At 42.4% G+C, this 20665-nt stretch overlaps 1 protein-coding gene across 3 annotated transcripts in view; it reads right to left on the reverse strand.

Annotated features, from left to right (window-relative positions):
- Positions 1–20665, reverse strand: part of LOC141112368 (EH domain-binding protein 1-like protein 1) — a 790701-nt gene that overhangs the window by 258778 nt on the left and 511258 nt on the right. For all 3 annotated transcript variants that reach the window (XM_073605157.1, XM_073605156.1, XM_073605155.1), the window contains exon 6: positions 7867–8006. In XM_073605157.1, the coding sequence (XP_073461258.1) occupies positions 7867–8006 (140 nt within the window). The remainder of the gene's footprint in view (positions 1–7866; positions 8007–20665) is intronic.

Consider the following 20665-nt stretch of genomic DNA (forward strand, 5'->3'; position numbering starts at 1 on the left):
GTGTGCTTCTTCTAAATGACAAGGCAAAACAAGCAGGCACACTTGTATGCTTGTGGGTCTAGCAAGTTGCTGCCATGTTTTGTTTTTTTCAAACCTTTATTTCCTCATATTTTGCAGCTAAGTGGTGCTGATCTTCTGTATCCTCTGATCTCCTCCAACCTCTTTCAGCCACCTACTTTACACATGTACTTGATGTAGCATTGCTTGCATTGTTCTAGACTGGCTTTGTCATTGTGACATTGGTGTACCCAGGGCTTTTTTCTCAGAATCCCCCTAGCTCTCCCCTTTCATCACAAATCCCCCCCAGCTCTCCTCTCTGTACAAATCCCCCCCTCCAGCTCTCCTCCCTGTGCAAATCCCCCCAGCTCTCCTCTCTGTACAAATCCCCCCAGCTCTCCTCTCATTACAAATCCCCCCAGCTCTCCTCTCATCACAACCCCCCCCCCCAGCTCTCCTCTCATCACAAATCCCCCCCAACTCTCCTCTCATCACATATCCCCCCAGCTCTCTTCTCATCACAAATCCCCCCCAGCTCTCCTCTCTGCTGATCACTCAAACACACACACACTTTCCCAGGTTTCCTCTCTGCACAAATTTCCCCAATTTCTCCTCTGTGTACAATGCTCTCCCGTCTGCTAAACACCACACACACACACGTTCCCTCTCTGCACATTTCACCCCTGCCCCACACACTTTCACAGTGCACTCCTCTTTGTATGAACTTAATCTCTCTGGAAAGCTCTCCCCCATTTTCATTCACAGTGACAGGTCCCACACCTCTTCCGCTGTCACTGCTCTCTGTGGTATATGCAGGCTTTTTTTTCTGCACAGTACAGTGGATTGGAGAGCTCTCCCTACTGTAGCACAGAGCTGATGAGGTGTTTCAGGGCTCCGCGGCTCCATGCTACAAAGGCTGAGTAGCGGTGGCAAGTGGGGACGGAAGCTTGCTCCTGAATCACTGCAGCAGCTGAAGGTTGGGACCTGAAGCACTAACCAGTGATCGAGGGCAGCAGCCCTTAGTGCTCAGCACTAGCTCAGAGAAGTATTCGAGGGCAGCAGCCCTTAGTGCGCAGCATTAGCACAGAGAAGCCAGTACAGGAAGTGCGCTGTGCAGAAAACTTCCTGTACTGGCTTCAGTATTAAATGACAGGCTGGAGAGCAGAGGGCTGCCAAAGGTTCCGGAACACAGTTCCGGCTGAAAAAAAGCCCTGGGTGTACCATACCTACACAATGTGCATGGCCACTTGTAGTCTTTACCAGGGTGACTGGTGAAATTAATTTTATTTCAATTTAGAAGCTAAAATGAGAACTTTAACAAATGATTTTATAATTTGTCAGTATGTCTATATTTATTCAGCTTAGCTAAATCATGAAGGCAATACAGTAGGGGTTTGGACTAGACTATTTTTAGGCAAAAGATGGTGTGTAGCCTTTATTGTAATGTTAAATCAAATTAAAAAAAAAACACTTTTCCTTTAAGTTTCAGGTAACATTAAAAACAAAATAGCCAGGAAATTCAGGAAGTATGCAAGTGTCTTTCTTCTGATTTAGCAGGAGGCCCAAGTAAGACCCTCAGCAAACAACAAGGAACTGGCTTAGTACAATATGGACTTGAACTAAAGCCAATTGAGAAAGCTTTTGGCAAGCCTTGGGGGTCACCAACGTGTGGTGCTGTTAATATTTGTAGAGAAGCACAGATTCCATGAGGCATAGGCATAGAAGCTGGAATCACCACATTAGGAAATAAGAAAGCCAAACGACCAGCATTCCTTGGAGCTCCTCCTGACATAGGACTAGGAACTGAAGGACCTAAACTACATGAATCATAAACAATTCAGCTATTGTGATAAATGATATAGGAGTATGTTAGCAGGATAAATGCATAGCTCCCAAATGTCCCTGATTTCGAGGGACCATCCCTGATTTGGAACAAAGTCCCTCTGTTCCTCTTTCCTCCTCATTCATACCTTATGGTCTGATCTACATAGTTGTATATAAAATGCACTATTTATCTTTCAAAATGTGTTTCATAGTGCTAAACCTTTCATACAAATTCTAAATTGCTGCATTTGTAAATTTCAAAAACCAGTGTAAAGAAATAGTAGTGGTAAAAAAAAGCACTTGTGGGTTTAACTAATGATTTTTGTATAATTCGCTTTTAACGGGGCGTGGTGGGGGTGTCCCATGCCTACATACATCTGCTAATAGGTGTCCCTCACTCTCATCTCTAAAAAGTTGGGAGGTATGTAAATGACCATAGCAAATTAGAACAGGGTAGCTTAGATGCCTTGTGTCACAAGTGAAGTGGGTTTTCCTCAGGCTAAGGAACATCTTTACCAGGTACCCCTGTACCGGGTGGAAATATCAGCGCCTGCAATTTACTTTATTTTTTTTGCTTTCGCTTTGTAAATCAGTTGCTAACATTAGGATGTAAAATATCAAGTGTTAAAATGCCTGAAATATTTTTGTGGTTAATAAAGTGGTATTATACAGTGCAGCAAGTGATAACAACAACTGATATGACAATATTTAAAATGGTATTAAAGCTCCATTTTGTTGTGTTTTTTAAATAACAAACATAGTTTACTTACCTGCTCTGTGCAGTGGTTTTTCACAGAGCAGCTCCAATCCTCTTCTTTTGGGTCCCCCGCCAGTGCTCCTCCCCCTCGAGCAGTGCCCCCAGAGAAAGCCGATTGCCCTGAGGACACCTCTGTGTGTGTTCGCTCCTGAGCTGTTGCTCTATGTGTCCATAAGACACAAAGCTGTGGCTCGGCCTGCCCCCACTCTCTCCTCATTGGCTCACTGGCTGTGATTGACAGTAGTGGGAGCCAATGGGTTCCCGCTGCTGTTTCAACCAATGAGGAGGGAAAGTCTCAGGACAACCAAAGCTATCGTGAACATCGCTGGATCGGAGGGAGCGCAAGTAAGGACTGGGGGGCTGGGGGGGGAACGCTGCACACAGAGGGTTCTTTACCTTCATGCATAGAATGCATGAAGGTAAAAAATCTTCAGCCTTTAGAATGACTTTAACCATTTCAGCTCTGGAAGTTTTACCCCCCTTCCTGACCAGGCCATTTTTTGCTTTTTGACTGCGTTACTTTAACCGCTTGCCACCCGCCGGCCGTCATATGATGGCCAGGCGGTGCGGCTCTCGTTCTGGGTGGGCTTCGTATGACATCTGTCCATTTAAACAGGGAATGCGCATGATTGTGTGCGCGCATGCCTGTACCTTCGGTGGCGGCTTGTCACGGAGACACCGCTCGCTACTGAGGGGGTTGAACAGCCATTGGGAATTGGCTGTTTACCACATGATCGGCCGTGATGAATACAGAGATCAGTGTTAAAAAATATACACTGTCACTGTACTAATGACACTGGCTTGGAAGGGGTTAACATCTAGAGTGATTAAAGGGTTACATTTGCGCCTAACCAGTGTTTATGTGTGTACTGTCAGCTACTTTTACTAAGGGATGTGCCGTTTTTTATTCCCTGTTTTTCAGGAAAACAAAAACCAGCACATCCCCGCTGACAGGACAGAGCTTTGTATTGTTTACATTGACAAAGCTCTGTCCTGTCTTCCTCCTTGCTGATCAGTGGGTGCTGGTGGTCAATCAGTGGCCGGCGCCCGCTGATCAGCTTGTGCTGTCACTAATCACAGCACAGCCAGCGTGGCACATGTACACCCTAGGGAAACAAGAAAAGAAGGAGGGCGCACCGACCTAGTGCATTACCACTGGTAAAGCTTTATTAAAGCAAAAAAATGGGAAATCCCCCAGGGGGGTTTTTTAGCAGCCAACAATATTGTAATTAGCAAACTAGAAAAATGGTAATGTAATAAATAGTTTTATTGTTACAAAAGATATTATTACTGACATTTACGGTCAGAACATGAATTGGAGTACAAAAACATTGTGTTAAAAGACAACAGTACCAATGAACAAAAGGCAGTGTAGGATATGTTACACCATATGCGACAGTAATACAATAATACAGAGGTCTTGCGTGTAAGATACTGACGCATTTCGACCCCAATGCGTCTTCTTCAGAGGATAATGTATAAGAACTGTGTGGATATAAACATGTGTTAAAATACTTCAAAAGAAGAAAAAGAGAAAAAAGAAAAAGAAAAACGGGTATGGACAAATCCATATGTTGTGTTTTTACCAGTTCCGATGTGTTCAGTAGTTGCAAATGGCCTTGATATGGAAGAGTTTCCCTTTTGCTCTATCCCCAATCTTCCAGCGTTCAATCCGGTCAATGGAGGAGCGAATAGCATACACACATGCCTTACAAGGAGTCACACACTAAATAATCCCCGAAACTAGAAGGGCAGTGGATGAGGGAGGGTATATGCTGCACCTGTGGTAGGATAACATCACATGTTTGTGCCATTTCAAGAATTTAAATTTTGACTCAATAAAAACTTGCTTAATATTTATATTATATTTTAGATTCTCACTTTGAATGTTTTCTTTTTCGATCTGATTGATCATTTACACACCTCCAAGGTAATGTCCCCACATCTTACCTACTTCACTGCACTTCCTTTGGGTGTCTTTATCACAATTTATTTTCACGGTTTTTGAATTTTTCGGCACTAATTTGCCTCCTTTTGGCCCTTGGCGGGCCCCTCCACATCTTCTTGGCTCATCATGCACTTTTGCCACTCACGTTCACCTGTCACTATCCTTTTGCACTCAGGTGGTTGCAACTAAAATTGGTCCATGCTTTTTTTTTTCTCACTTTCACACTAGTTCCTACCCCGTTTTTCCCTTCCCCTTCTTCCCCTCCCCTCCTCTCCTGCCCCTCTGCCCCTTTTCCCCCTTCTGTCCCACCCCTCCTTTCCCTTTCCCCCCTTTTTTTCCCTCCCTTCCCCCTTCTTTTCTTATTTTCCTCACTTTCTTGCACGTTTCTTATAGGTTTTATTGCATGGACCTCTTTTGCAACACCTTATAACCCCTTCCCGCCAACCGTACGCAGATGTGCGTACTCGGCTTTCGGGGGTTATACCAGGATGATGCCCGCAGCTGCAGGCATCATCCCAGTACCGTTGTTTCGAGCGGGCGATCGGCTATCCGTATATAACAACCGATGCGGCTAAAAGCGGCTGTGGGTGGGCTGGAACGAAGCTGTGGGCGGCTTCGTTCCAGCCTTCTCAATGTAAACGCGGAAGCGACGTCATGAAGTCACTTCCCGTTTACTCGGCTGCCAATGGCGCCGAATTTAAAAAAATACACAGTATTCAGAATTGCTGTTTTCGGCGATCTGAATACTTTGAAGTGTAAAGGAGGGATGGGGGGTCTTTTAGACCCCCCATCCCTCCATAAAGAGTACCTGTCACCACCTATTACTGTCACAAGGGATATTTACATTCCTTGTGACAGCAATAAAAGTAAAAAAAAAACATTTTTTTTTTTTTTAAACACAATTTATAAGTATAAAAATAAATAAAATAAATAATAAAATTTTTTTTTTTAAAGCGCCCCCGTCCCCGCGAGCTCACGCAGCGAAGAAAATGCAAACGGAAGTCGCGCCCGCATATGTAAACGGTGTTCAAATCACACATGTGAGGTATCGTCGCGATCGTCAGAACGAGAGCAATAATTCTAGCCCTAGACCTCCTCTGTAACTCTAACCTGGTAACCATAAAAAAAATTTATAGCGTCGCCTATGTAAATTCATAGCTACCATAGTTTGTCGCCATTCCACTAGTGCGTGCAATTATAAAGCGTGACATGTTTGGTATCTATTTACTCGGCGTAACATCATCTTTCACATTATACAAAAAAATTAGGGTAACTTTACTGTTTGGATTTTTTAAAATTCATGGAAGTGTCCCTTTTCCAAAAATTTGTGTTTAAAACACCGCTGCACAAATACCGTGTGATATAAAATATTGCAACAATCTCCATTTTATTCTCTAGATTCTCTGCTAAAAAAATATATATAATGTTTGGGGGTTCTAAGTAATTTTCTAGCAAAAAATATGGATTTTAACTTGTAAACACCAAATTTCAAAAATAGGCTTAGTCATGAAAGGGATAATACACATAGTCATTTAATTACTTCATATAGCCTGTTCACTGTAAAAAATACAGATATATTCTCTTTGAATTTTTATAAACTCTTTTCAGAGTTGTCCGTTCAGCATATGATGTTATCCTACCACAGGTGCAGCATATACCCTCCCTCATCCACTGCCCCTCTAGTTTCGGGGATTATTTAGTGTGTGACTCCTTGTAAGGCATTTGTGTATGCTATTCGCTCCTCCATTGACCGGATTGACCGCTGGGAGATTGGGGATAGAGCAAAAGGGAAACTCTTCCATATCAAGGCCATTTGCAACTACTGAACACATCGTAACTAGTAAAAACACAACATATGGATTTGTCCATACCTGTTTTTCTTTTTCTTTTTTCTCTTTTTCTTCTTTTGAAGTATTTTAACACATGTTTACATCCACACAGTTCTTATACATTATCCTCTGAAGAAGACCCACTGGGGTCGAAACGCATCAGTATCTTACACGCAAGACCTCTGTATTATTGTATTACTGTTGCATATGGTGTAACATATCCTACACATATCCTACACTGTTCATTGGTACTGTTGTCTTTTAACACAATGTTTTTGTACTCCAATTCATGTTCTGACCGTAAATGTCAGTATTAATATCTTTTGTAACAATAAAACTATTTATTACATTACCATTTTTCTAGTTTGCTAATTCCAATATTGTTGGTTGCTAAAACCCCCCCCCTGGGGGATTTCCTGTTTTTTTGATCCATTATCTGGGGTGTGCAGCCCCCTTTCTCTTTACTCCTGTGAGTGTCCTCCTTTTTTCAGCTTTATTAAAGCATAAAAGCAGCAAGATGTATACTCACAAGCGAGCATTCATAAAAGGCTTTGACAAAGGAGCAGGTACGCTGTTCTGAAGATTGACATGCCAGGACCTAATGTCGAGAGGATCAAACCAATAGGAATAGCTGATGGCTGATGCGTTTCGGGGGAGTACCCCTTTCCTCAGAGCCTAAGCAAGCAATGGCTGATCTCTCATAGTCACCTCTATATATGTGTGCCTGTGTCTGCAAGGCCCAATTGGTGGCAACGCCCACCCCAATAGGTAACGCCCACCCACATGGACCTGCCCTCCCTGGCCCCACCCCGTCCATCCTAAGTTTGACCCCTGACCCAATGACCGGGATCTAATACTATTATTATTATTATTATTATTAATAGTATTAGATCCCAGTCAATAGTATTAGATCAATAGGTCTTGGCATGTCGATCTTCAGAACAGCGTACCTGCTCCTTTGTCAAAGCCTTTTATGAATGCTCGCTTGTGAGTATACATCTTGCTGTTTTTATGCTTTAATAAAGCTTTACCAGTGGTAATGCACTAGGTCGTGCGCCCTCCTTCTTTTCTTGTTTCCCTTTAGTCCATGAATACCCATTGTTCTGAAGAGGGCTGCAAGACGGCAGGCATTACTTCATATATTGGTCACACCACATACTAAGTCACTGGACACCTGAGCGCAGGAGAGATTTCTACATGTACACCCGACCCAGAAGTGCTGGATAACGTATTAGATACGTGATCTGACACAGAAGAGCTGATCTGCCGCAGTACACCTCTGTGAGGTGGTCAGCAAGCGGTTAATCCAGTTTCAGGCATCAGGGCCTATGTGTATTTGTGTTCCCTTATTTTTACTATATTACAGTGGAATTTTATTTCACTATGTATACATTCTATTGATCTTTTGGTCATATGGAAAGAGTAAAAACAAAAAACAAAAAAAAGAAAAGAAAAGAAAGTTACTGCAAGAAGAGACTAGTTATACCAGGCATTTCATGGGCAATGTTTACCTCTGGGTGCAATTCCTATAGAGCTGTGACTCTGCCTGTGTGACTTTTCCTCCTCTTCTTCCTCATTGAAGTCATCCATGTCTGCAATGTCTGAAGGCTTTAGACTCAGGAGACTGGCAACACTCTGCATGTCTTCATCCCTGTCATGTAAACACAGAAAGTTACTGTAAATGTCAAGGCAAGACTAAACAAAGAATGTCATGTAGTATGTGTTCATATACATACATTCTGCCAGTACTTTGGTGGTCCTGACTCCTGTGTGACCTGAGCATGGTATAATTGACATGTTGCATAATTATGACCATTCGTTTAGGCCCCAAAAAATCTTGCTATATTGTGTGAAAGTAACTTTAAAGTGGAACTTCACTCTTTCAGTCAACATTCACTATTTTTAATCCTTATGCTCCTAGCTTAATAAATAGATAGGAAAGTATATTATATTTACTTGTTTTAAACTTTTTTTACATTTCTTCAGTTACTTTTTGGTATCCATGCCTAGGCAAATTATGTCATACATCCCAGGAGTCTTTAGGAAGGGAGGAGGGGTTTTCTCAGCTAAGCACACCTTCCTGCATGCATGCCTAAGCTAAGGGTAGGTGGATTCCAGGAAGTAAATGATACATGAATCATGTACCCTTACTTAACCACTTGCCGCCTGCCATATAGCAAAATGACGGTGGCAAAGTGGTTTCAATAACCTGACCGGACATCATATGACGTCTTCAGGATATGAAGCCACTGTGTGCCCCAGGGGCGCGCATCGCGGCGATCATTGTTGCAGTGTGTCAGTCTGACACACCGCAACACTGATCTAGGTAAAGAGTCTCTGACGGTGACTCTGTACCATGTGATCAGCCGTGTCCAATCACGGCTGATCACGATGTAAACAGGCTTTTCCTCACTCTCGTCTGTCAGACGTGAGTAGAGGAGAGCCGATTGGCTGCTCCTCTGATGGGGGGTCTGCGCTGATCGATTATTAGCACAGTCCCCCAAGGATGCCCACACTGGACCACCAGGGACGCCACTAGGACCACCAGGGATGTCACCACCAGGTATGCCACCCTAGACCACCAGGGATGCCAATCAGTGCCCACAATGGATGCCAATCAGTGCCCACAATGGGCATCACTGATTGGCAGGCATTATTGTTTGGCACTGATTGGCATCCATCAGTACCATACTTTACAGTTCATCAGTGCCACCTATCAGTGCCCATCCATGCCCATCCGTGTCGCCCATCAGTGCCGCCTATCAGTGCCCATCTGCGCCGCCTATCAGTGCCCATCTGTGCCGCATATCAGAGTCATGTATCAGTGCCGATCAGTGCCGCCTATCAGTGCCCCATCAGTGCCGCATATTAGTGCCCTTTATCAGTGCCAACAATGCCACCTCATCGGTGCCCATCAGTGCCCCGTCAGTGCAGCCCCATCAGTGAAGAAGAAAACTTACTTATTTACAAAGTTTTGTAACTGAAACAAAAAAAAACATTTTTTTTCAAAATTTTTGGTCTTTTTTTATTTGTTTAGCAGAAAATAAAAATCCCAGAGGTGATCAATTACCACCAAAAGAAAGCTCTTTTTGTGGGACCAAAATGATAAAAATTTAGTTTGGGTACAGTGTAGCATGACCGCGCAATTGTCTTTCAAAGTGTGACAGAGCTGAAAGCTGAAAATTGGCCTGGGCAGGAATGTGTATATGTGCCCTGTATTGAAGTGGTTAAGATGGCCATGCCAGAAATGCTAGGGGGAGGTTTTCAAAGTGATTTTTCAGCAAAATAAAGCATTGAGAAAAAAAAAAAAAAATACAGTCCCATTGACACAAACCTATACCCACAGTTGATCCAGAGGAAGGCGAAAAACCCCAGCATAGCACGGGGCGTTGGCAAAAAAAACTCCAAAAGCCCTTAAACTCACATTTAGGAGCAGCAGTGTACATGAGGCCTAAGGCCTGTAACTGGGATAACTTGGAGAAACTGACGTTAGATTATTAGGATCAAAGAAGCAGAACTATGTGATACAAATACAGTATGCAAATATGATTAGTAATTATGACACTCATTAACTAACGTTTACAGACCAAAGAAATACAGTATATTGGAATCATAATCATCCCAGAAGAATTTAAATCATTAATAACTCTCCCATACAGTGTCCCAAAACATTCAAGGTTACATATATACTATGTACTCCTTTTAAATTCACAAAATAGACAGTAAATCAAGACTCACAGTGTAGATGCCCTACCATTGAGTCAAAGACCAAACAAGGAATTTTTTCTGGTAAGGAAAATACACATATTTCCTTTTAAAGACCTTTCCACTGTGGTGTATGTGTGGAAGGAGGGGTTACTCAAGTGCAGCGCTTCCCAATGAGTTCACTCTGGCCAAGGAATACTGTTTTCAAGGTTTTTGGCCCACCTTTATTTATACAGCACACTGTCATATGACGTCCTTGACCTGTGCGGGGATAACTGAATGATGCCTGCAGCTACAGGCATCATTCAGATATCATTATTTGCAGGCGGCGATTCTGTGCACGATAAGAACGATCATAGCATCAGTTCCACCACTTGATCGTTCTTATGGGCGACGAGAGGGGACACCCCCCCTCCCGTCGCCATCTGGTGCTTCTCCGGGCCCTCCCGTGCCCTCGGGGGCCCGGAGAAAGAATCGGACACCACTGGATGACGACCATAGAGATTTCCGGTGACCAGATGGTCACCAGTCATCTCTATGACCATCAGAGGCCCGGGCGTGATGTCATAACCCCGCATGTAAACAAAGCCGCGATCGTGGCTGTCAGCATGAGATTGATGATTTTTTTTTTTTCGATCTCATGCTTTACAGCCTGGAGGAGAGATGTGGGTTCTTATTGACCCTTATTGTCTCCATAAAGAGGACCTGTCAGGATAGATTTCTATTACAAGGGATGTTTGCATTCCCTCCAAATCTCTTTGAAGCCTTTAGTCAGCAGACCCTAAAGAATTTCAAAATCCAGAGAAGACCAAAAATTGTGTTTTCTCCACTCAGAAAATATATTCTGGAGCCCCTCACATATGTGAGACCCCAATGTTATTTTGAATCCCACTAATACAGTGGCAGGGCAAAAGATCAATTCAGGCGGCAGGCAAAAAGCATGGTCAATTAACAGGCCGAGGTCCATTCACGTGGAAGGCAGAAACGTGGTTGATACTTCAGGCAGTAGGCAAAGGCATGGTCGATAAGCAGTCTAGGGACAATTCAGGTGGCAGGTAGAGGCATTGTCAATAAATAGTCCAGGTTCAGTTCAGGCAGCAGACAGAGGCATTGTCGATTAAACAATCCAGGATCAGTTCAGGTGGCAGGCAGAGCTATTGTCGATAAACAGTCCAGGTCATAAAGGGAAATAGCAGCTAGCAGACACTGGAAAAATATCTTCACTTCACTTTTATACTTCTTTAAAAGTGTAGTAATGTATGATAGACCCGGAACCACTGTCCAAAACAGAGGTCTGGCTGGGAGGGACATTGGGGACAGTAGTATCAGGTCTCACTGAGAATTCACATACACATGTTCTTTAGGGTTTGTGGCCTGTTTGGGTAAGAGGAAGGATATCAGGAAAATGTCTTTCATGAAGTCTGGTCACTGAATCAGAGCGAATTTGTTCAGGGGTTGTAACACTGTCCTCTTGGTATTTCAGGTAGGATAGGGATCTTTGTGTGCACTTAGAAAGGATGGCATAAGAATTGTACAGGGCTAAATGAAATACATAGATGGCTACCTTTTTTCACCAATACAGTAGATTGATCTCCCGGTGGCTAAGTAGAACTGTAACATCTAGTCGTTCATATCCAACCCCCCCCCCACCATGAACTGGTTATAGTCGTGTATGCATTTTGGTTTCTAGACAGGACCTTGCCTTGTTTCACCGAGATGTCATTGTTGATTGAGGACAGGACTAGGGCTATTATCTCTTTATTCCACAAACTGTCTGTTTTCCCCTGTTTTAGTTTTGTTGTGACCTAGCTTTGTGAGAATCCCTGGAGGTTGGCCTGCGCTGTACCACAGGCCACAGTTTGCTTTAGCTAGAGATGGCGGAATAGTGGGAGACTTGTGTAGAAATTGTTTGCTCACAGATGGTAATTCTTCTCGAATAATGGTTCTAAAAGTTGCCAAACAATTTAGCCACTAGTCCCCATATAGGTAAGGCATCCAGGGAACTGTAGCTTACTGTCCTTTCCCTCATAAATTTTGAAGTTATACAGTGGGGCAAAAAAGTACTTAGTCAGCCACCAATTGTGCAGGTTCTCCCACTTAAAAAGATGAGAGAGGCCTGTAATTGTCATCATAGGTATACCTCAACTATGAGAGACAAAATGTGAAAACAAATCCAGACCATTACATTGTCTGATTTTTGAAAGAATTTATTTGCAAATTATGGTGGAAAATAAGTATTTGGTCACCTACAAACAAGCAAGATTTCTGGCTCTCACAGACCTGTATCTTCTTCTTTAAGAGGCTCCTCTGTCCTCCACTCATTACCTGTATTAATGGCACCTGTTTGAACTTGTTATCAGTATAAAAGACATCTGTCCACAACCTCAAACAGTCACACTCCAAACTCCACTATGGTGAAGACCAAAGAGCTATCGAAGGACACCAGAAACAAAATTGTAGACCTGCACCAGGCTGGGAAGACTGAATCTGCAATAGCAAGTAGTTGGTGTGAAGAAATCAACTGTGGGAGCAATAATTAGAAAATGGAAGACATACAAGACCACTGATAATCTCCCTCGATCTGGGGCTCCACGCAAGATCTCATCCCATGGGGTCAAAATGATCACAAGAACGGTGAGCAAAAATACCAGAACCACACAGGGGGACCTAGTGAATGACCTGCAGAGAGCTGGGACCAACGTAACAAAGGCTACCAACAGTAACACACTACGCCGCCAGGGACTCAGATCCTGCAGTGCCAGACGTGTCCCCCTGCTTAAGCCAGTACATGTCCGGGAACGTCTGAGGTTTGCTAGAGAGCATTTGGATGATCCAGAAGAGGATTGGGAGAATGTCATATGGTCAGATGAAACCAAAGTAGAACTGTTTGGTAGAAACACAACTCGTCGTGTTTGGAGGAGAGAGAATGCTGAGTTGCAACCAAAGAACACCATACCTACTGTGAAGCATGGGGGTGGCAACATCATGCTTTGGTGCTGTTTCTCTGCAAAGGGAACAGGACGACTGATCCGTGTACATGAAAGAATGAATGGGGCCATGTATCGTGAGATTTTGAGTGCAAACCTCCTCCCATTAGCAAGGCCATTGAAGAAGAAACACGGCTGGGTCTTTCAGCATAACAATGATCCCAAACACACCGCCCGGGCAACAAAGGCGTGGCTTTGTAAGAGGCATTTCAAGGTCCTGGAGTGGCCCAGCCAGTCTCCAGATCTCAACCCCATAGAAAACCTTTGGAGGGAGTTGAAAGTCCGTGTTGCCCAGCGACAGCCCCAAAACATCACTGTTCTAGAGGAGATCTGCATGGAGGAATGGGCCAACATACCAGCAACAGTGTGTGACAACCTTGTGAAGACTTACAGAAAACGTTTGACCTCTGTCATTGCCAACAAAGGATATATAACAAAGTATTGAGATGAACTTTTGATATTGACAAAATACTTATTTTCCACCATAATTTGCAAATAAATTCTTTCTAAATCAGACAATGTGATTGTCTGGATTTGTTTCCACATGTTGTCTCTCATAGTTGAGGTATACCTATGATGACAATTACAGGCCTCTCTCATCTTTTTAAGTGGGAGAACTTGCATAATTGGTGGGTGTAGAAAGAGTCACTCGTCACCACGTGGTAATGTAGTCTGCTTACCAGAAGGTATTAAGGATTAGGCATAGATGATAAATACTCAAAAGCATCCAGCAAATCCAGCCCACTGGAACCCCTCGTCAGACCACAACATCTGTGGGATTTCCTTCACATATAAACTTCTCCCAATGGTCACTTCAGAATTAGGCATTCAGGCATGTAGTCATCATATATCCGAGAAAAGAAAATGAAGGACCCATAGTGAAGCCCGTAATGATAGATAAAAAACGTTTATTGTAGTAACTTACAGTTGAAGCTTAAAACAGCATGCATCAAGGATAGGCACAAACGGCTGCAGCAATCAGCGTACGGATGTCAGCCTGCCTGACATGTTTCATCAAAACAGATGTCTTCAGAGGCATGGCTACAGCTACAACCGCACGCTATATATATGGTATGGTTAGTGGGTGGATCAGAGGGGATATGATCAAACTCATCACTAACAGCTGGGTAAAATGTGTGTCTCGTGTAGCGGCCAATCAGAAAAAAGAGAGGATAGGAACAAAAAGAGGATAGCAACAGATGACACAGTGCCACCTCATTGGTTAACCTATCTCTCAGTGAGCAGAAAAATTGAAAAAATGCCAGATAAGCATGAACAGGCGACGAGAAAAAAACGCCGGCTGTGCGGCCCGGCTCAGGGACACGAAAAAGACTAAAAATGTATTTTTAATTGATCAGACAAAAACCTGATATCATATAACTCAATATATGAATTAAAAAATGGAAAGGAATTAACACCCGCACAGATAGGCTATGGAATTAACGCCTGTCATGCAGTATAGATCAAAGGCATAGAAAAAAACGCTAGACTTTGTATAACAAATCAGTGCCTGCATGGAAGAAAAACACTAACAAGCCAGCGCATCACATGCAACTAAGCAATAAACATTGTAAATGCGATTAATCGCACATATTTCAATAAAAATTGTAAATGCGATTAATCGCACACAATTCAATAAAAATTGTAAATGCGATTAATCGCACACAATTCAATAAAAATACATGCATGCAATATACATCAATACATGTGTTAAAATCAATACAGATGATTGTAAACATCATTTTAAAAAAAAAATATTATTTTTTAAAAAAAACTGACCTAGACACAAGATTTGCAAATAGATAAAGGAGAGAAAACAAAAAATAAATAAATAAAACGAGTAAAGGAGTGTATTGATGCTAACTGTTATTAATGAAGCTATTAACATCCCACTCTACGTTTAACCCATATGGCGTATAGCATGTGAGGGTGTGTATCCATCGAGTTTCTAACCTCGAGATTTCTCTCTTGGTGTAACTACCTCTCCAATGGGGTGTGAAGCGATCGATGGCGGTAATCAGAGTCCCTACTGGATTTTTGTTATGACATTCTAAATAGTGACGTGAGACCGTGTGCTTAGGAAAACCTTTCTTTATGTTTTTTATATGTTCCTTTATTCGCACGTTCATGGCTCTCATAGTGCGGCCTACATACTGTAGACCGCATGGACAAGTCAATAAGTACACAACATTTTTTGAGGTGCAGGTGATGAAAGTATCTATATCATAGACCTTTGTGGTGGAGTTAGATTTAAATTGACAAATTTTCCTATTTTTATCGCCATTTATGCGACACACTTTACATTTGCGACATGGGAAAAAACCTTTTGAGTTCTGAAAGAAGGGGACCCTATTGGGGGCATCAAGAACATTAGGGGCAACCTGCAGCTTTAGGGGGGGTACTCCCCTATAGATAACTTGTGGGCGTTCAGGTAAGGATGGGCCCAACACTTTATCATTTTTTAACACGGCCCAATGTTTTCTAAGAATTTTCTTTATATCATAATGTTGTCGAGAATAGGTGGTCACTAAAGAGAACTCATGAATGTTATTATTCTTAGTGATTCTATCTGTGCCCTTTATCATATTGGCCCTATCCAGGCACGCAACCTCATTTATGGTTTTGTCCAAGTCTGCACCAGAGTACCCCTTCTCCACAAATTTGGTTTTTAAGTCAGAGGCCTGCATCAAAAAATCGTGTTTAAAGGTACAATTACGCCTTAGGCGAATAAACTGGCTTTTAGGAACCGCTTTTAACCAGTAGGGATGGTGACAACTCCCCTGACTAATATAGCCATTTCGATCTGTCTCCTTGAAAAAAGTGGTGGTTGTAAATTTATTGTCACAGATCCGTATATTCAAATCCAAAAAATGGATAGCAACCTTGCTCATTTCGAATTGCACAGAGATACCAAGGGTGTTCTGATTCAGCTCCTGCATGTAATTGGTCAATGATGTTTCATCACCATCCCATAGGAGGAGGATGTCGTCTATATACCTGCCCCAGTACACCAATTCTGGCCGTCTGTCAGCATAGACGACATCCTCCTCCCACTTGGCCATGAACAAATTAGCCATACTGGGCGCAAATTTTGCGCCCATGGCTACACCCCTGGTTTGGAGGTAGCAGGAACCCCCAAACCAGAAGTAATTATGCATCATGGCAAACCTTAGCAGGAGTAAGATGAAATCCCTCTGTGGGGGGGCCAGTTGGTCATCTCTACCAAGGAAGGTCTCAACTGCGTGCATACCATCTGAGTGGGATATGATGGTATACAAAGAGGACACATCGGCGGTAGCCATGATGTAACCCTCCTTCCACACCAAGGTATCCAGTATCTGTAAGACCTGGGAAGAGTCCCTCAAAAAAGAAGGGGTCTGGGATACCAGGGGTTGTAAAAATCCATCTATGTATTTCCCAATACGGGAAGTGACAGAATCTAGCCCGCTGATAATGGGCCTCCCAGGTGGGTTAACTAAACTTTTGTGAATTTTTGGTAAAAAGTAAATTACCGGAATCCTGGGAGCCATAGGGACCAAAAAGGCTTTTTCTTTTTTGTTAATCAGTTGTTCGTTAAACCCCTTTTCAATAAGTTTCTGCAATTCCCTCTTATACCAGACAGTAGGATCATGAGGAAGGGGAAGGTATGTGTCAGTATCCGAAAGAATTCTCCTCATCTCTGAGATGTAGGCAACCTTGTCCAAGACAACAATCCCTCCCCCCTTATCAGCAGGGCGAATGATTATATCGTCCCTATCTTTAAGGGTTTTCATCCCATCCTGAAATTTCTGATTGTTTGGATCCCTCCGAATTTTCAATTTTTCCAGATCATTCAAGACTAGATCTTTAAAAACTGAAATAGATGGTGGCACAAAACCCGGCGGGTTGAATAACGAGGCATTCGCAAGGGCAGAATATCTAATTCCATTAGTAGTATGTTCAGATCTAGCAATGGGTTGAGACAGGAAGTGTCTTTTTATGCACATCTTCCTGATATATTTCTGTACATTTTAAAAAAACTTTGGAAAAAGAGGATATTGATCAGAAATTTAAGAAAAAGAAAAAGCATTCCAGAGATCAGGAGGATTACAGAACCAATCAGGTTTTTAAATGGCAAATTAGAAGAGCCGCTATGGCTAATGGAAATAATGAGTCTCTGAATAGACCACACGTTGAATCCACTTCTATGCCTGTGATTCCATCCCATCATGCTGGCAATTCTCGGGGGAGTAAGCCCGGGAATGGCTGGAAGAAGGTGGGTCCTAGAAAAGGACCTAAACCAAGGCAGCCATGGACTAGGACCCACAATGGAAGGGAAGGTCATACTCAGTATAACCATCCACCTAGGAATAATTCTGCTCATTTTCCTACTAACAATTACTATGAACCCCTTAATAGGGAATACACTGACCACTATGATGGATATGACAATCGAATTATTGTGAATCATCCGTCACAACACACTCCCAGGGCTGGTTATTATACCAGGGAACGCTCCAATTGGGATTCTCCTGGTTATTATCCGCCTAGAAGTTCTCAATATCCACCTAGAGGTCCTCCACCCCCCCTGGGTCCACCTTCCACCCCTTTTTTTCCGAAGGGTTCCCAAAAGAACAAGAGGGACGGCGAACCAAAAGAGGGTCCAGAGGGGGGAGGAGGCACAGAACGAAAAAGAAGGAGACTGTAAACGATATCGGGATTTTTAATCTCAGCAAGGCCACTTTAAGTGAAAATGAAAAATTTGTACTAAATCATGGGCTTAAATATGCACCTGATAAACCATTGAGTAAATTCAATGCTTTTATTGATGTACAGAAATATATCAGGAAGATGTGCATAAAAAGACACTTCCTGTCTCAACCCATTGCTAGATCTGAACATACTACTAATGGAATTAGATATTCTGCCCTTGCGAATGCCTCGTTATTCAACCCGCCGGGTTTTGTGCCACCATCTATTTCAGTTTTTAAAGATCTAGTCTTGAATGATCTGGAAAAATTGAAAATTCGGAGGGATCCAAACAATCAGAAATTTCAGGATGGGATGAAAACCCTTAAAGATAGGGACGATATAATCGTTCGCCCTGCTGATAAGGGGGGAGGGATTGTTGTCTTGGACAAGGTTGCCTACATCTCAGAGATGAGGAGAATTCTTTCCGATACTGACACATACCTTCCCCTTCCTCATGATCCTACTGTCAGGTATAAGAGGGAATTGCAGAAACTTATTGAAAAGGGGTTTAACGAACAACTGATTAACAAAAAAGAAAAAGCCTTTTTGGTCCCTATGGCTCCCAGGATTCCGGTAATTTACTTTTTACCAAAAATTCACAAAAGTTTAGTTAACCCACCTGGGAGGCCCATTATCAGCGGGCTAGATTCTGTCACTTCCCGTATTGGGAAATACATAGATGGATTTTTACAACCCCTGGTATCCCAGACCCCTTCTTTTTTGAGGGACTCTTCCCAGGTCTTACAGATACTGGATACCTTGGTGTGGAAGGAGGGTTACATCATGGCTACCACCGATGTGTCCTCTTTGTATACCATCATATCCCACTCAGATGGTATGCACGCAGTTGAGACCTTCCTTGGTAGAGATGACCAACTGGCCCCCCCACAGAGGGATTTCATCTTACTCCTGCTAAGGTTTGCCATGATGCATAATTGCTTCTGGTTTGGGGGTTCCTGCTACCTCCAAGCCAGGGGTGTAGCCATGGGCGCAAAATTTGCGCCCAGTATGGCTAATTTGTTCACGGCCAAGTGGGAGGAGGATGTCGTCTATGCTGACAGACGGCCAGAATTGGTGTACTGGGGCAGGTATATAGACGACATCCTCCTCCTATGGGATGGTGATGAAACATCATTGACCAATTACATGCAGGAGCTGAATCAGAACACCCTTGGTATCTCTCTGCAATTCGAAATGAGCAAGGTTGCTATCCATTTTTTGGATCTGAATATACGGATCTGTGACAATAAATTTACAACCACCACTTTTTTCAAGGAGACAGATCGAAATGGCTATATTAGTCAGGGGAGTTGTCACCATCCCTCCTGGTTAAAAGCGGTTCCTAAAAGCCAGTTTATTCGCCTAAGGCGTAATTGTACCTTTAAACACGATTTTTTGATGCAGGCCTCTGACTTAAAAACCAAATTTGTGGAGAAGGGGTACTCTGGTGCAGACTTGGACAAAACCATAAATGAGGTTGCATGCCTGGATAGGGCCAATATGATAAAGGGCACAGATAGAATCACTAAGAATAATAACATTCATGAGTTCTCTTTAGTGACCACCTATTCTCGACAACATTATGATATAAAGAAAATTCTTAGAAAACATTGGGCCATGTTAAAAAATGATAAAGTGTTGGGCCCATCCTTACCTGAACGCCCACAAGTTATCTATAGGGGAGTACCCCCCCTAAAGCTGCAGGTTGCCCCTAATGTTCTTGATGCCCCCAATAGGGTCCCCTTCTTTCAGAACTCAAAAGGTTTTTTCCCATGTCGCAAATGTAAAGTGTGTCGCATAAATGGCGATAAAAATAGGAAAATTTGTCAATTTAAATCTAACTCCACCACAAAGGTCTATGATATAGATACTTTCATCACCTGCACCTCAAAAAATGTTGTGTACTTATTGACTTGTCCATGCGGTCTACAGTATGTAGGCCGTACTATGAGAGCCATGAACGTGCGAATAAAGGAACATATAAAAAACATAAAGAAAGGTTTTCCTAAGCACACGTTTTCACGTCACTATTTAGAATGTCATAACAAAAATCCAGTAGGGACTCTGATTACCGCCATCGATCGCTTCACACCCCATTGGAGAGGTAGTTACACCAAGAGAGAAATCTCGAGGTTAGAAACTCGATGGATACACACCCTCAAATGCTATACGCCATATGGGTTAAACGTAGAGTAGGATGTTAATAGCTTCATTAATAACAGTTAGCATCAATACACTCCTTTACTCGTTTTATTTATTTATTTTTTGTTTTCTCTCCTTTATCTATTTGCAAATCTTGTGTCTAGGTCAGTTTTTTTTTAAAAATAATATTTTTTTTAAATGATGTTTACAATCATCTGTATTGATTTTAACACATGTATTGATGTATATTGCATGCATGTATTTTTATTGAATTGTGTGCGATTAATCGCATTTACAATTTTTATTGAATTGTGTGCTATTAATCGCATTTACAATTTTTATTGAAATATGTGCGATTAATCGCATTTACAATGTTTATTGCTTAGTTGCATGTGAGGCGCTGGTTTGTTAGTGTTTTTCTTCCATGCAGGCACTGATTTGTTATACAAAGTCTAGCGTTTTTTTCTATGCCTTTGATCTATACTGCATGACAGGCGTTAATTCCATAGCCTATCTGTGCGGGTGTTAATTCCTTTCCATTTTTTTATTTATATATTGAGTTATATGATATCAGGTTTTTGTCTGATCAATTAAAAATACATTTTTAGTCTTTTTCGTGTCCCTGAGCCGGGCCGCACAGCCGGCGTTTTTTTCTCGTCGCCTGTTCATGCTTATCTGGCATTTTTTCAATTTTTCTGCTCACTGAGAGATAGGTTAACCAATGAGGTGGCACTGTGTCATCTGT

The sequence above is a fragment of the Aquarana catesbeiana genome, linkage group LG11 (assembly GCF_042186555.1).
Source record: "Aquarana catesbeiana isolate 2022-GZ linkage group LG11, ASM4218655v1, whole genome shotgun sequence".
NCBI lineage: Eukaryota > Metazoa > Chordata > Amphibia > Anura > Ranidae > Aquarana > Aquarana catesbeiana.